Consider the following 15,554-nt stretch of genomic DNA (forward strand, 5'->3'; position numbering starts at 1 on the left):
AATTGCGTACAACGAGCTTACATATTTAACGAATGTTTGCTTGCTCATCATTTGTTGCCAATCAATACATTATCACTTGTCTTACTTTTTTTTCATCAACACTAACGTAGGTGATTCATTAATTTAGTTTAATGTTACACCGTTTATTTGAAAATGTCGAAGCTCTTTATAGGTCGAATTGGCTTACACTAAACTAAAAACAACAACAATATGTACAGTCAGAACAATAAATATCAATGAACAACAATACATACACAATTTGATGCGATAATAAGTAACCCAGTCTTGAGTATTAAGAAAATCTCAACTAAGTTAATTGCACGTCTGTGAATTATTGTAATTAAATTCGTGGCAATGGCCAATGCTGATTCGTATGTGCTGGGAAATATCGTTGTTACATATTTCACACAGAGAAATTATTAAAACGTGCAAATACTTGCAGCTACTGCTTTGGGTTAAAAAAGATTCACTCTTTAGACAACAAGTCCCACTCTTTTTTTTCTGAACGGGGGACTTGGGACTTGTTTTACGCATCACTCGATCGCCGTGTCTGTGTTGCATAGTATTGTGTTATAATAAATAACGTGTTGTCAGCCGCTGCCTCGTATACGTGCCTGCGTCCCATACACATGCCCACGTCAGTGTGCAGGGGCTGCCTCGTACCCGTGCTCAGGGTGGGCGGAGTAGTTGTACATCTGTAATTTGCCGTGACTGTCGTAGTAGCCGTAGCGGCCCTTCACGGCGCCGTGGTTGTCACGCTCCTCGTACCGGAACTGCCGGTGCGGTCTGGCGGGGAGAATGCGGTGGAAAAATGGAATTAATGGAGCGCAAAAGTATGAAATGGTGGGGAAAATGAGATGGAATGGGAAGGAGAGGGATGAAATAGGGGTGGAATTGGAATGTAAAGATAGAGGAAACGAAAGGGAGGAATGGAGTGTATGCTCACCGCCAGCACCAGTGTTCAGTGGGAAGAATACGGCCGGTGGGAAATGTTTTCTCATCTCGAGCAAAAAGTTTCCCGGAATTTATTCTGGATCGGAAAAGTCAATAAAAAAAATTTAACATCGCATCTGCGCTCTAGATTTTATGTGCCCAATAATTCCGGAGCTCTCAAGATTGAAGCCAAGACAGCACGAGAGTATAGCTGTTGAAATGCAAAAATATGGAGCCTATTTGCAGGTACTGTGAACTTTAATTGCATACATAACAAATGTAGATGGAGGGAGACACGTCAGTTATTTATAGAGCAAATTGGTCAATTATAGTCTACCATTACTAGTCCTGGAAATGAGGGAAGACTTATCAGTTATATATACAGCGAGTTAATGTCAATTATAGTGTACCCTTTGCCGGTGTCGAAGCCGAAGCGGTAGGAGTGCGGCCCTTTCTGTCCGTGCAGCTGGAACGTCAGTCGTCCGTCTCCCGAGCCGTGTGCGTGCTCCGCTGCCGACGCCGCTGCTGCAAACTACCGTACAAAATATCCAATTATTCTCCACATGGAACACATGAATTTGCTTAGCCTGATTTAATTTTGAAACTCTATTCAAATTGTCAATGAAACAATTAATTAGCAACATTTTAAGAATAGATGTACTCGAGGACTCGCTGATACTGTTTGCCTCCAATGGGTGAAACGTTTTGATGAATTTAATGTGATAAATTTACCATTTAAATGGTAATATTAATAAAAATAAGCATAACAAATTATTGATAAAATTAATATTTCATTGCAATTTATCCTCCGTTTCTGCACCGCCACATAGTGAAGCTACAAGCTACTACTCACCTCAAGACCGTTGTTGTCCATGTAGCCCCCGTCGTGGTGCGCCTGACGCTTCTCTTTGGACTCACCCGAGACCTCGAAGGTCTCCTGGTACTCCGGCAGATGGTCCAACACTTCGTTGTTGTGGGACAACCTCCCGTTGTTGGATCGGTCCTCAAACGAGGGAGGCTGGTCCTTGGAGTAGACTGGTTTTAGGACGACTGGTTCTCTTGTCTTGTAGCTGTGGGGACTTGGCCGAGGAGTTTCCTTCTTAACAATCTTGCGCTTTTCGTTAATCTTTTCTACAGAGGCGAAATGTTCAGGGTTTTGGTAGTCATCAAGTTCTGGTTCACTGTTCCTCGGTGGCTGCTGCACACCGACCACTTCGTCATAGAACAGAGGAGAGTTAACCGCCTTCAATTGTTCCTGATGGCGAGGCTCCTCCTGTTGATGTCGTTGCTTATGTTGTTTGTATTGATATTGTTTCGACTGGTGCTGTTGTTGGGGCTGGTAATATCTTTCCTCCTCTTGATGTTGCTGTTGTTGACTACGTTTGCCTTCTGCTGCTTCTTGCTCTTGTCTTAGTTTCTCCGATTTTAGTCTTCGGTAAAGTTGCAACTCTTCTTGTTGTTTTCTAAGGAAATCATCGAAATGAGGCTGAGAAATTTGAGCCCGTTCTTGTTCACTGATAGGTTTTTTCCCTCCTTCTTGAACCCCCAGATTCTTCTCGCGGTTGTCATCAGTTTCAAAGAACTCCTGATTTTGCCTGGTACCCTGTATGCCATGATGAGGCTGGTACCGAACTGAATCTTGCTCGTACCCTTGCGCGTTAGGCGAGATTTCAAACGCCCCTGAAGCTTGGTTAGGTGAAGGCTCGCCAGGGTAGCGGAGGACTGTTGCAGGACGCGTGTCGTCAGGAGACCTGATATAATGAGGTTCACTTGGCAGTCTGTAGGTTACCGGTGGCCGTATCTTTTGATGGAGGATAGGTTCCAATTTCTGGAAGCTTGGCATCTCCTCCGTCGGTCTACTTGCCGCGTAAAGAGGATTGCGTTGCGCTGCTACTTCCTCAAATGGATTTCGGATTGGAAGAACTCTAAGTTCGTCCACTTGAGAACGTGGAGGGTTCCTCATTTCCAGTGGCTGAACATTTCTGTGATTTGAATCTGGGAATAACTGCGAGTCTGGTGTATTCAAATTAGGCGCATCGATTTGAAAAACATCTTGTGGCCTGAAATTCCTTGGTGGTCCACCCTGAATTCGGCGCCTGGTGCGAATATATTGTCCTTCAGACCGACCATGGCTCCGGCCTGTTTCTGGTTGCGATAAGCTGTAGTCTGGAATTGCACTAAAATCACTGAAGCCAATGGCTGAAGATCTGAGCGCTGCTCCTGACACGACACATATCACCTGCCGAAAAAAGTGAGCTAAATTAATAACAGCTATTATAAATCTAATTAAATTTTAAAATAATCGTAAGTGAGTCTACCAAGTACGTCAAACAGATGGGGCCGTCAATAAACAGTATTATGGATACTACATAGCCCACGGATATGTAGTACATTTTATTCGATTACGTCTTTTGCACGTCCTATATTTAATGTTTACTTAATTCTTCATGCTATTAATCATTAAGTTAGTAATTCAATATTCGTGAGTGTACTTTTAGCGGGCGTCAATAACCCGTTGGATAGAATGAGCCTATGCTCAATTACTTTTCTTACCGCTCCGTACATTAGGGCTCGCGGCGCGGGAGTGTATGTGACAATTATTTGGTTGAGGGCAAACGATCGTCCCCGTAAACACATCATTCGTTAGCCGTATTGTCACACTGCACATTCATTGCGTATTGGCTTCATTGTCATTCATGCCACACATATTCATTTGTATAGCCGTAAAGCCATACTACACATATATGCGTGGCCATGCCAGTCATACAATGATATGAAATAAACGCATGTCGTTCGCTAAGCAACCTTAACCTAAAACGAGTTCAAACGATTAATCTTCTATCTTCCTCGACAGACTTTACCGCAATACCATCAAAATTAATTTCCACTATTTAGAGGGACATCATAAAAAATACTTTAGAAACAACTTTACTCTCTTCAGCATCTAGCATCGACCAGCAGCGTCCATCTCCATCGCGATAATACCAGCAGCTCCTGATTATCTCATTTATGTAAAAATAAACAAACGTACAGTCACGTGAATTCCTTCTCTCTTTATTCAAAGCATCATAATTACAACCAAGAGAAAATTTGCAGTGGGTCCGAGGGAAGCGTGTTGGACCACTTGGAGTTTTCCCTCATTAAGATATGTATCTACACACCCCAGCATAAACTGCTATAATTTCTATCGGAATCTGCATGCACATCGCAGTACTTTGTTCATGAGAGGAAAGCATTACACATTGTCAATCTTTATCTGCAGTTGCATGCACTGAACTATCACGCACGCAACAGAAAGCGGACTAAAAATACTGGCTTTGTACACGTCAGCTTCGTTTTTTTAATTTAAAGAATGAGCGTGGCGCGACAAACGTACGTTATTGGGATGTTCTTATGCCAAGTTGTCATACATCGTCAGCAACTCCGCGCAGAGAAAGCGAAAGCGAACGCAACTATAATTTTAAAATATAAATATCATAAAATTTTCTATATATTAAGATGAAAATACCGGATAAGAATTCGTAAGGAAATACATGCCATTATTGCGAACTGCATTCATTTGAATCGTGACGATTCAAATGAATGCAGTTCGCAATAATGGCATGTATTTCCTTACGAATTCTTATCCGGTATTTTCATCTTAATATATAGAAAATTTTATGATATTTATATTTTAAAATTTGAAAAACAAAATTTATATATTTAAATTTTAATAAATATATTTATTAAAGTAATCTAATAATAGTCATACATATTATATTAGATTATTATTAATATTTTTAATATAATATTATTAATATTGATTTATGTACGATTAAATCAAGCCTTGAGTTCTGCTACATTTAAATAATAGATAATAGGATTCATTGCTATAATAAAGAGCTGTCAATCGAGTTCCGAAACATTAAAGGTTTTCAAGGCATTAAACTCTAAAACTTAACGCACATACAATCCTAATTTTAGAGTGGATATATTCCTGAAGGATGCTCCTCCGGATTGAGGAATCATTCCGCGCCACAAAAACTGTTTTCCTTTGCGCCGGCGGGTGAAGAAAATCAACCCATAGGCGGAAAAAGCTGCAGTCACCCTCCCGTGAACTATTCCGCAGAAAATGAAATGATGAGTTTGAATTGAACGATTCGTCATTATTCATGCTTCGCAGTGGATTCTTTTACAGTTTTAAAGCTTGATTGTAGGGACTGACTACACTGAGATAACACGAACGAATTCATCCGCAGGCTAAATACCGTTATCATCAGTAGGCTGAATACCGTGATCATCAGTAGGCTGAATACCGTGATCATCAGTAGGCTGAATACCGTGAATATTTGCAATTCAATTTATACGAGTTAAGAAAATAAATGTTGCGCATACGTTTTCTCAATCATATGTGCTGGATACTTCACAGCAAATGATACGCGATTAGAGCCTTATGAACCAACTTTATAGGAACTACAGTCAATAAATTGATCGTCTATGTAGTATTATTATAGCATATTATTAGTATAGCCAATTGGGGTTTCTAAAGCAAGAACAAATATGAACCTGTAACGAAAGCAACATTTCAGAATGCGCGACACAATGAATACGTAAAATGATCAACTGGATTCTCGTATCACGCTTCACCATTGACACCTTCCAATACGTGACCGTGACACGTACGGTGACATCAGCTCCCGGGAAAGCTCTATACATTCAATGCCTTTTTATGACGCCTGCAGGCTCGCTTCGTACGGCTGGCACAATCTGACAGATTTTTGAACTGGTCAAATTAATTGTAATCGTCTTTGATTTTCACAATCGCTTTAAAGTACTGGCTGTATAAATTGGACACCTAGTATACGACTCATTGTTTTTCAATGTTTTTTCTTCAAACGTGTATTTTTTCGTCATTAAATTTATTCGAATCGGATGGATGAGCTTAACTTTTCAATGGTTTACATCATGAAGATAAGAGAGGTTAAGTGGAGAAAGTTGAAGCTAGAGAAAGCAACAATTTAAAGTTGACTAAAATTTAAATTTCTGAGGATAAGCGTTCGACAGAAAACGTTACTGCTACAGAAATCGTGAGAACCTAAAACAATTAAAATACTCCAGTTAACGAAAAGTATAATACAAGAAGTTGACAGCGAATGGCCGAGATGAAGAAACAATGAAGCGTAAAAAGACCAAGCAAGTGAGAGTTTAGTTTGCTTTGTTGAGCAACAAGGAAGCAATGGAGCTCGCGGAAGCCAATCGCTTGTATTCCACAACAAATTTTTGCGTCGCGAGGCTGCATCGGCATGCAGCTCTCCGGGAGCTTTCGCTTCGACGCTGCATCAGCTGAGCGTTAAAATGAAAGATACGTCTGGCAGTTTCTGAGGCGAATATTCTGCTGTAATAGAATTACGATGCCAAGTGCATTCCGGTACAATAAGGAGTTTGGCTACAATACTTTGGCCATGAAACATGATTATTACGCTATAGTTTATACATAGGATCTGATTAACATATGAACGACATTAATTTACATATAATTATGGTCACATACATAGTAAGAAAATCGAACATTGTCATCTCATAAGTTGATGGCAACACGAAAGTTGTTTGCCTGTTTGTACAATCTTGCCGGAAATCCCTGCATTGCCTTTTTGGCAATCACGCAATAACAAATGAAAAAATACTCATCAACTTCTTAGAAAATAGGAATTTGCTTCAAATAAGTTAAAATGTACATCCCATGGATATCTCATCATCAATTAACGCAGTACCACTTGATAAACAACCGACAACAACACACCACAGTTCTATATCTCTGTTATGTGCTGTTGAGATATCGGTTACAAAAGCACATCTTCAGTAAATACTCAACCATTAGCGATGATGTCGTAAGCCCACACACTTTCTTTAAGAGCAAAAACTGGTATTGAAGAGCCTTAGGCCTGAGAGACGACGGCTGTGAAGCGTCTGAACAGGAAACCTGAGAGAAATCTTACGAGAAAACCAACAGCAGCTAACTTGAAGGCAAAATTTCTCGGCTGTTTACAGAAGCCACAAGTAACTTATACGAGCTGTCATTGTGTCATACAAACCACTTTATTTTATAATATCCTGTTATCTGATCCACCGCCTCATATTCGTAACAAACAGAAAATTAGACTTTTGACTGGCCTAACTGGAAAGAACAACCTTCTTCTCACACAAGAAATGAATTATAATCAGCGGAGTTCTATTATATTATTTTAATTATTTTTACTATAAAGAAGCTTTGTGTGAAAAATTAAACGTTTAATACTAATCTTAAATTTGGTATATGTGATTGTTACCGACAACAATGTGTGGAATATGAACAGCAATTGGTCAATAAATGAGGCATGCAGTCAGGAGGTTGGAGGTGAAACCGATCATGAATATATATGATCGCCAATCCTCACTAAACTTTATGTATGACATGCACAATTCACATGTACAAATTTCAACTGTACTTTGAAGTGAATCAATGACTTACTTACACACATCAATAAATATCACGTTTATGTTAAAAATTTGCAGCATAATGCTCGTGAAGCATCAAAATTTAAATCGTGGCTGAAAAAAGGACTGTATAATGAATTTCTGTGTCAATAAATATCATGCACGTTTAAGTTAAAAATCTGCAGCATAATGCTCGTGGAGCATCAAATGTAAATCGTGGCTGAAAAAACGGCCTGTATAATGAATTTCTGGGAAGACTGCTGCATGCACCGGAGCCTGGACATCCTGAGAGTGAGAGTTGGAGCCGCTGCTAAGAGGGCAACCGCATCAGGCCACACCATATGCGATGCATCTTCGAATGTTTTCTAATGAATGTTTATAGAATGCTTCACAATATATGTTTATAGAATGCTTCACAATATATGCTTATCGAATGCTTCACAATATATGCTTATCGAATGCTTCACAATATATGCTTATCGAATGCTTCACAATATATGCTTATCGAATGCTTCACAATATATGTTTATCGAATGCTTCACAATATATGTTTATAGAATGTTTTACAATAGCAATTTTACTGAATGTTTTACAATAGCAATTTTTGTTGATACTCGAACAGCAGGCAACCATCTCCCGAGCGCGCTGACGCAAAGTTTGAAAATCAGTGAAATAAGTCAAGAATTATTTTTTTAAGGAAAGTATTCTGAAATATTTGTTCAACTTCATTTAGAAGCTTGATTTGGTTTTGCAATTCAAAATTTCGAAACCAGAACCTAATTCACTAAAAAGAAACACTGGTTTTAAAAATTAGAAAAAATTTAATTTTTATTACTCGTGAATTCCTTGCAATAATTTACGTATAAATAATACGCATATATTCTAAAACCTATTTTGTAAAATGAGAGAAAATTTATTGGACTCAGAAATATAGAAGTCATATTTATTGCAAACGAATGCGATATTGATGAAGAAGAAAAATATACCCCACTTTTTGTGCAGCATGAAAACGGCACTTTCAGCATTAAATTTAGAGAATTTCATTAAAAATAAATATCATAGTGAAAAATAAAACAAGCAAAACTTTCTCCTGAGTTTCCCAACAATCCATAATTCATCACTAATTGCTGCATAACAAATGAATTAACTACAGATCATTGTAAACGATTCATGAATTTATCACGGACCACGTATCTATACAAGCCCAACCGCATTCTGATCGATCGGGCCTTGCACTGCAAGTCCCAACTGAAATAATTGAACTTTAATGAAGACTATCTTTATTAACCCTAATTTGCTCAGTTTTCATTTCAAACCACCCCGTTAAAAAGCAATGTGGTATCTTCAATTTGTAAACACTTATAACTTTAAGTCATTCATTTTCCGTGCGCTACGAGCACATTTCTCGAGAGTTTGCGAGTACTTCAATTTGGTGCAAAACGATAATCTGCCGAACAAATGTAAAAGATACATGCTGGTTCCGGTTTATCAATAATAGCAGCGGTGCTATGAGCTTTGATAAGGCCATATTGGCCTTATCTGTTCCCGATTATAAACCATAAAGCCACTTTGCCGATTTCGTAAATATTCACACCAGAATATTCACAACCAGACATGAATTTCGATCCCTCAACTCGCTGCTCCAAGCTTGGCGATCTTGACCACTCTTCCTCCCCGAGCTTGATATTCTTCTCGAGTTGTCATTGCAATAAGTTTTATATTTAAAAACCCAATTGTTATAGAATTTTAATTGAAATAAATTAGAAACATAAGTTTTAGAGGCGGCGGTCACAAGAAACAACGACTTTGTTCGAAAAATTCCTGTTCAAGAAGCAAGAAAATTTCACGCACCAACAAACGAAATTCTTTTCAAGGCCGACCGTGAAATATTTTACCCGATTATTAGCGGTGCAAACTACCGGCACCCTTTGAGTGCTGCATACTGTGCACTTTGTTTCATCGGACATAAAAGCTCATTTTCACATTTAATTAGTGCAAAAATCCTGCTTTTTTTAATATCATTCTTCTGGTTCAATGATTAATTTTAAATGAAGATTCGACTAATTTTATCTCGTCTAACGTTTTAAACCTCAAGTGAGATGGACCACTGAACTCCCAACTCACCGTGGCGATGACGCTGAGGCTGAACCACACACTGCACATGTTGACACCACGGCTACCCGCAACCAACTGACCCAGGAGTGGCTCAACCTTTACTTATAAGACATCTTGAGTAGGTATTACAATTGATAACAAAATTAAAAATCGAAGATTATTTACAGATTTGACGAAAGATAATTTCATGTGTAAAATAAGACTGGATGTCATTTCATTAATTAGTAATGAGCCAAACGGGACTTTCGTTATTCAAATAAGTCACAGAATATGCAGGGAACAAATATTATATGCAGGTACGGGCCATGTGGATGGCTGCATATGGATTTACGGCCATTTGAATGGCACTGGAAAATGGATGGCACTGACTGGGCATTGTTTTTAGCTACAATTTATGCCCGTGCATTACAAAATGTGCGTCTTCGTGCGAGAGTTAAAAGTGAGTGATAAAAATCGTAATTACGTCAAGATTACAGTATTTCCTCTAGTGTTGCTTAGGAAGATCGTGCTGATATTTGAACGAGTCAGTGATCAGCTGACGGAGCTATGAACTCGTCTCTCTTTTTGATAGTTACGATAGTTCAGATAACCGATCTGATAGTTACGGCCCATGAGCAAAGTAAGCCAAAGGGAGCACGGATACGGACAAGTTCTAGAGTTTCCCTGTAAATTAGCCTCGTCCTCGTGGCACACGAAGATTTCTACTGCAGAGTTGGAGCATCACTGATGAGCTCAGGACAAGACTTTCCCCTCACGCCAACCAAGCACCGAAACTATGTGCACTGCGCACGAGCAATTGTTCCACGCATGCAGTCACAGAAATGATAATGAATGAAGTTGCATTCGAAACGTCGTAAAATTATAATAAAATGTCCCTTGGAAACCTGATATTTAACTTTTCAGTTCCTATCATGAGCCTAATTCGCCGAATAGAGAAAATCAATAAGAAAATTGTCAATAAGAAATACTCTCTGGTCTTCAATGAAACCTGCATTTGAGAAATGAGTGCAGATTTGTTCCAAATGTGTCTTTTTATTAATCCAAAGCTTTTAAGACCACAAAAACTTTTTTATTTTCAATTCTATTCAAATTTGTCCCTCTCGAACCTCCTTTAATTTTTTAAAACAGTTCTTGTAAATTGGGCTGATAAATTAAAAATTAAAAATTTTCGTTCTGACCGCTATGAATACAAATAATTCTGCCTGCATATAAACGTAGGTAAAAATTTGTTTCTTTATAGCGCATTTTGTCATTTATGGAAAAAGGCGCTATTATGCTCGCCATGTCCGTCCGTCTGTCTGTCCGTCTGTCTGTCCGTCTGTCTGTCTGTCCGTGACTTCACGTTCTCGTCGACGAGAAAATGCGCACTCTGTCTTCACTGCAGTGAGTATTGAGTTATATTTTATTGTCTTTGCATTCGCTTCTCTGTTTTGCATGCTCGGTGACTTCAACGTCCCACGACACTGCTGCATCGCCCAATTTGAGATATTAAGAAATGATGCATATATGAAAAACTATTCTATACCTTTTTCTAATATTTATATATTACTTCCAAATTATTTTGCGGTATCGCGTTCCATCGATATCTTTTTATTCTCATTTGTTTCTCCGTGGATACAAAGTATTGGCGAGGAAAATAAAAGATATGGTATCACGTATTACATTCAGATGAAGAACCGCATTTTGTTAGCCATGGTCGAGCCACACCCGAAGTTCGGACGCCAGTGCAGATATTTGGATGTGAGAGGCGGAGCGACGCTTACGTGTTGTGTTCGCTGCTTTCTTGCAAATAGAAAGTAAATTCAGGCAAATTTGTAACTGACTAATTGATGAATATCAAACCATGAGACTGGCTATCTTAGCTATATGATACACAGTAACTGTTAGTAAGGTAAAATAATTATTTTTATGAAAGAAAATAATTGTTTCTCATATTTTGAAATGACAACTAATAATATACGTCAACACATCTAAAGAATCCAGTGTCTCCAATGTTACAGATGTACAATGAATTTCTCATTGTATTTTTGAATAATAAAAAAAAATTTTTCAATTTTTTTAATATATGAAATTTTTTTTTTCAACATTATTTATTCTGTCAATTGATTCATGCATTGCCTCCGACCTCACACAAGTGTGTAAAATTTCAGACCAATTGGACAGGCAAAAATGTGTCAAATATCAATTATAAGATTCGTAGCTTACAAAATTATTTTTTTAATTTTTTAAATATTGGAAAAAAATTTTTATTCGTAAAATTATTTATTTTGTCATTTGATCCATGCATTGCCTTCAACTTTACGCAAGTGTGCAAAATTTCAGATCGATAGGATAAGTAGAAATGTATTAAATTTTGATTACAAGATTTGTAGCAGACAGACAGACAGACAAACAAGAAGTGAAGTTAAAGAGAAGTGTTGTAAAAAACGAAAAAGAACTTAAATTTTTATTAGGACGACATATACATTCCGATTACATAGTCAGGAGAATTGCAATGATATAATAGTTATTTGTTATTTCATGAAATCTTAGGTGGGTGTATGTATGTATTGGAAACAAAATTTGGCTTGTCTTCTTTTCACGAAAACGCCAGAAAAAAAAACTTAGGGCAAGGTATAAATCCGATGTCAGGTTATCAGAGAAAAACTGCTAGTGTGAACCCAAACTCTGATATGCCCCGAGCATGCATGAGAACATGCAACTGCGCTACTCCGTATACGAACGTGTCTGCTCTACTTCGTTAAAATTTACATAATAGAAGCTGCTGCATCATCTTCCGTGTCTGCACTACTCCGTTTAGATTTACATAATAGGAGCTGCTGCATTATCTTATATACGTATCTGCACTACTAAGTTTATATTTACGTAATATGTAGAATCTGCTGTATTATTTATCGTATCTGCACTGCTTTTATTTTGCCGTAACAGAACAGCTCAGCTGACCCGCAACAACATGCAACGTCCCTGTAGTGGAGCGTGCAAAAGAAAACAAATAGATAACATGGCGATGTTTCCAGTAAAATAAGTAAACTATATGCATTATTGACTAAAGAACGGATTACAAAATGGAGGTAAATTATGAGAAAAATTTTAAGAGGTGTGCAGAGGAATTTGAATGCGTTGAATGCTGAATTAGAATTCTTTTGAGCCCATAGAGAAAGATAACCTTTTATGAATATTCTCACTCCGTTAAAATTGAGTGAGCAAAAACTGGAACCCCATAGATTTTTAAAGGAAATACCGGGAAAATCCTGAAAGGCTGTATTTGAGGGTGAAAGAATGTGTGGATGATTTTCATTGCGAGAGGAGACCACCTATTTCGTTTTGTTCCAGCGTCATTTTTCCTCGCCATCCGCACTATCACATCAATCACCATAATTCTAAACAATTACAGACGATGCCACTAGTATTTGAATGTAGCCTAATTGATCTTTGTCGTCTTGTAGAAATGATTATAAACTGAAATTAAAAGTTGCGAACCTAGCTGTCATAACGATCAGCGATAGTCTACGTTTTTTTATAAATTGTTCGATTAAACAAATGAGGTTCAAAATTAATGTTGCCGTCTGTAATGAATAGCATTTCATTTTAACATTCTGAGACGAATTGTGAGTCACTTCGTAAAAGACGCAACTCAAGCAATTGACTTGATAGACTATAAACATAGACCCTACTGACCTAATAATTAACGAAATGATATTTATCATGAGGCTTTTTCATGAAACAATTTAATCTCAAGCATATTGTGTGGGACTCGATTCCTTCTCAGGAAGAGTCCCTATCCAGGATAAAGTTTAAAAAGATAGTAACGCAATGCTCGAGAGACGTTCATCAGCTCCTATTAAAAAGATAATAAATGCTGAGGAAAGTATTTAGATTGATAAGCTATTTGCTTCTTTGGGAAAGAAAAGGAATATTTCTACTCAGTACTAATTTGCATATAAAAATTCGTTTATAATTTGTCATTTATTTTGTAAGCCCGAGCATAATACAAGATTCAAGTGGAAAAATTTACGTATAAGTTTTGAGGGATGACTAACATATATTTAACCGTAAATGTAAAAAAAAGTATCAAACAGGGAACTCTGCCAAATAATTTCACGATTTATTTACCGTATCAGAATGTAATAAAATAAAATTTTCCAGAAAGAGATGAAATATGAATGACATAGTAGCTGGCCCGCAAATATTAACAATTTATTGTAAATAAACGAAATTTTTTTTCGTTGGACAAGAAGCCAAACAGGGTCCATTTTTAAATTCCGATAAATTATTTGCTCAATTAAAATTTGGAAGTTCCGAAATTATTATAAAGCGACATCTTTCACAATTTAATTTTATTTCATTAGGTAACAGTTTGTTTCAGTTTTCTGTAAACCGTTCTTGTAAAAGCTCCTCGATGCGTAAATCAAATGAAGAAAAACCAACTATAAAAAATGGCAGCCGTATTTTATTCGTGCGGCTTAAGAAACTATCAAGCAAATCGAGCAAAAGTTTGTAGTCTTGTGTCGGTTGCGCCGCCGCGTCACCCGGCGTGGGCGTGGCCGCTGACGCGGAAGCTTGAGCTGCCAGACGCGCGTGGTGGTCAGTTGCTGCCTTCACGCTTGTGTTGTCACGCTCACTCTACGGCTGTACGGATCCGCAAAAACAACGAAACCATTACACAATTTCTGAAAACGGGTCTGAAAGAAAAGCCATTCAGATCTGAAAGTCCCATTTATTTGGGACTCTATATATTGAAAAGCCGATACTAATTGCCGAAGGTAAAGTTAATATTTGTACTACTTATAACCAAAATAATATGCGTTTGAAAATTACTTTTTAAAGATAACACTTCTAAAGAACCCATCGTCTCCGATGTTACACATTTACAATGAATTTCTAATTTTATTTTCATATATTAAGAAAATTATTTTTGAATTTTATTCAATATATAAAAAATTTTCATTTATAAAATTATTTGTTCTGTCTATTGATTAATGCATAGTCTCCAACTTTACGCAAGTGTGCAAAATTTAAGATCGACTGGACAGGTAGAAGTGTGTTAAATATCGATTAAAAGATTTGTAACAGACAAAATTATTTTTTCACATTTTTTTAATATTCATATTTTATTTCTAATTTTAAATTATTGATTCTCTCAATAGATTCATGCATTGTCTCCGCCTTTACGCAAGTGTTCAAAATTTCAGATTGATTGGACAGGTAAAAGTGTGTTAAAAATCGATTATAAGATTTGTAGCAGACAAACAACAAGAAGTGAGTTAAAGAGAACTGTCAAAGTTACAGTGAAGTTAAAGAGAAAAAAAAAGACGCACTCGTTACGAAAGTAAATGGCTTGCTGACATTGCTTTCGCAATAGTTAGATGACAGCGCGAATAATTCTGTCACTTGGGAGTAATATGCTGAACATTTAAAAGAGATCCTTAAATGAATAGACTGTTATTGCAGCATATTTGTTCACTGTAATTTTATTAATTTTTGTGCATGTAAAGCGACATCCGCTCGTGACAGGTGACGACATCACGTCACGGTCAAACGAATAAACGTCCTGGAAGGAAACGTCCAAATAATAACGTTAATATTTACCCTAACTCATGGGATAGTGTGACTTCATTTTCGTGTGATAATTTTATGAATTCATCAGATAACATGGCAAATATTAAAACAAATAAATATTTTATAAACCGCTTGGCACAAAGTATTGTTAAATATATCTTAACAATTTGAGGATATTGCAACACAAGAAACAGAAACCGAATATGAGCGGATGAGCATAACAAGCTTGGCAGTAACGTTTTTTACGTGCTGCTACGAAGAAAAGAAAATTAGCAGGAGAGTCCGTCTCGCCCGTAACCGAGAAAGCTGCCTGGTCAGTTCCGTTACTCGTGCCTGCAGCGTCTGAAAGTGAAGATGAAAAGCAAGATGCCTTGGAAATGTCAGTTAATTCTGGAGGATCTTCAGCTTTCGAGCTACAATTCTGAACATTTCTATGGCTAAAGTACAACGACGGAGGCAGCTTTCTTGTATACTTTCTATTTCAATGCAGCGTG

At 37.4% G+C, this 15,554-nt stretch overlaps 1 protein-coding gene across 1 annotated transcript; it reads right to left on the reverse strand.

The window, feature by feature from the left end:
* Nucleotides 1–127: 127 nt before the first annotated feature.
* Nucleotides 128–9,565, reverse strand: LOC108679757 (glutactin-like). Its single transcript, XM_018168477.2, has 4 exons — nt 9,511–9,565; nt 1,787–3,172; nt 1,344–1,465; nt 128–786 (listed from the first exon to the last, which is right to left on the reverse strand). Exons 1-4 carry the CDS (start codon nt 9,547–9,549, stop codon nt 639–641), a joined length of 1,695 nt encoding a protein of 564 aa, XP_018023966.1. The 5' UTR covers nt 9,550–9,565; the 3' UTR covers nt 128–638.
* Nucleotides 9,566–15,554: the final 5,989 nt, after the last annotated feature.

The sequence above is a fragment of the Hyalella azteca genome, unplaced genomic scaffold (assembly GCF_000764305.2).
Source record: "Hyalella azteca isolate HAZT.00-mixed unplaced genomic scaffold, Hazt_2.0.2 contig12607, whole genome shotgun sequence".
NCBI classification, from domain to species: Eukaryota; Metazoa; Arthropoda; class Malacostraca; order Amphipoda; family Hyalellidae; genus Hyalella; species Hyalella azteca.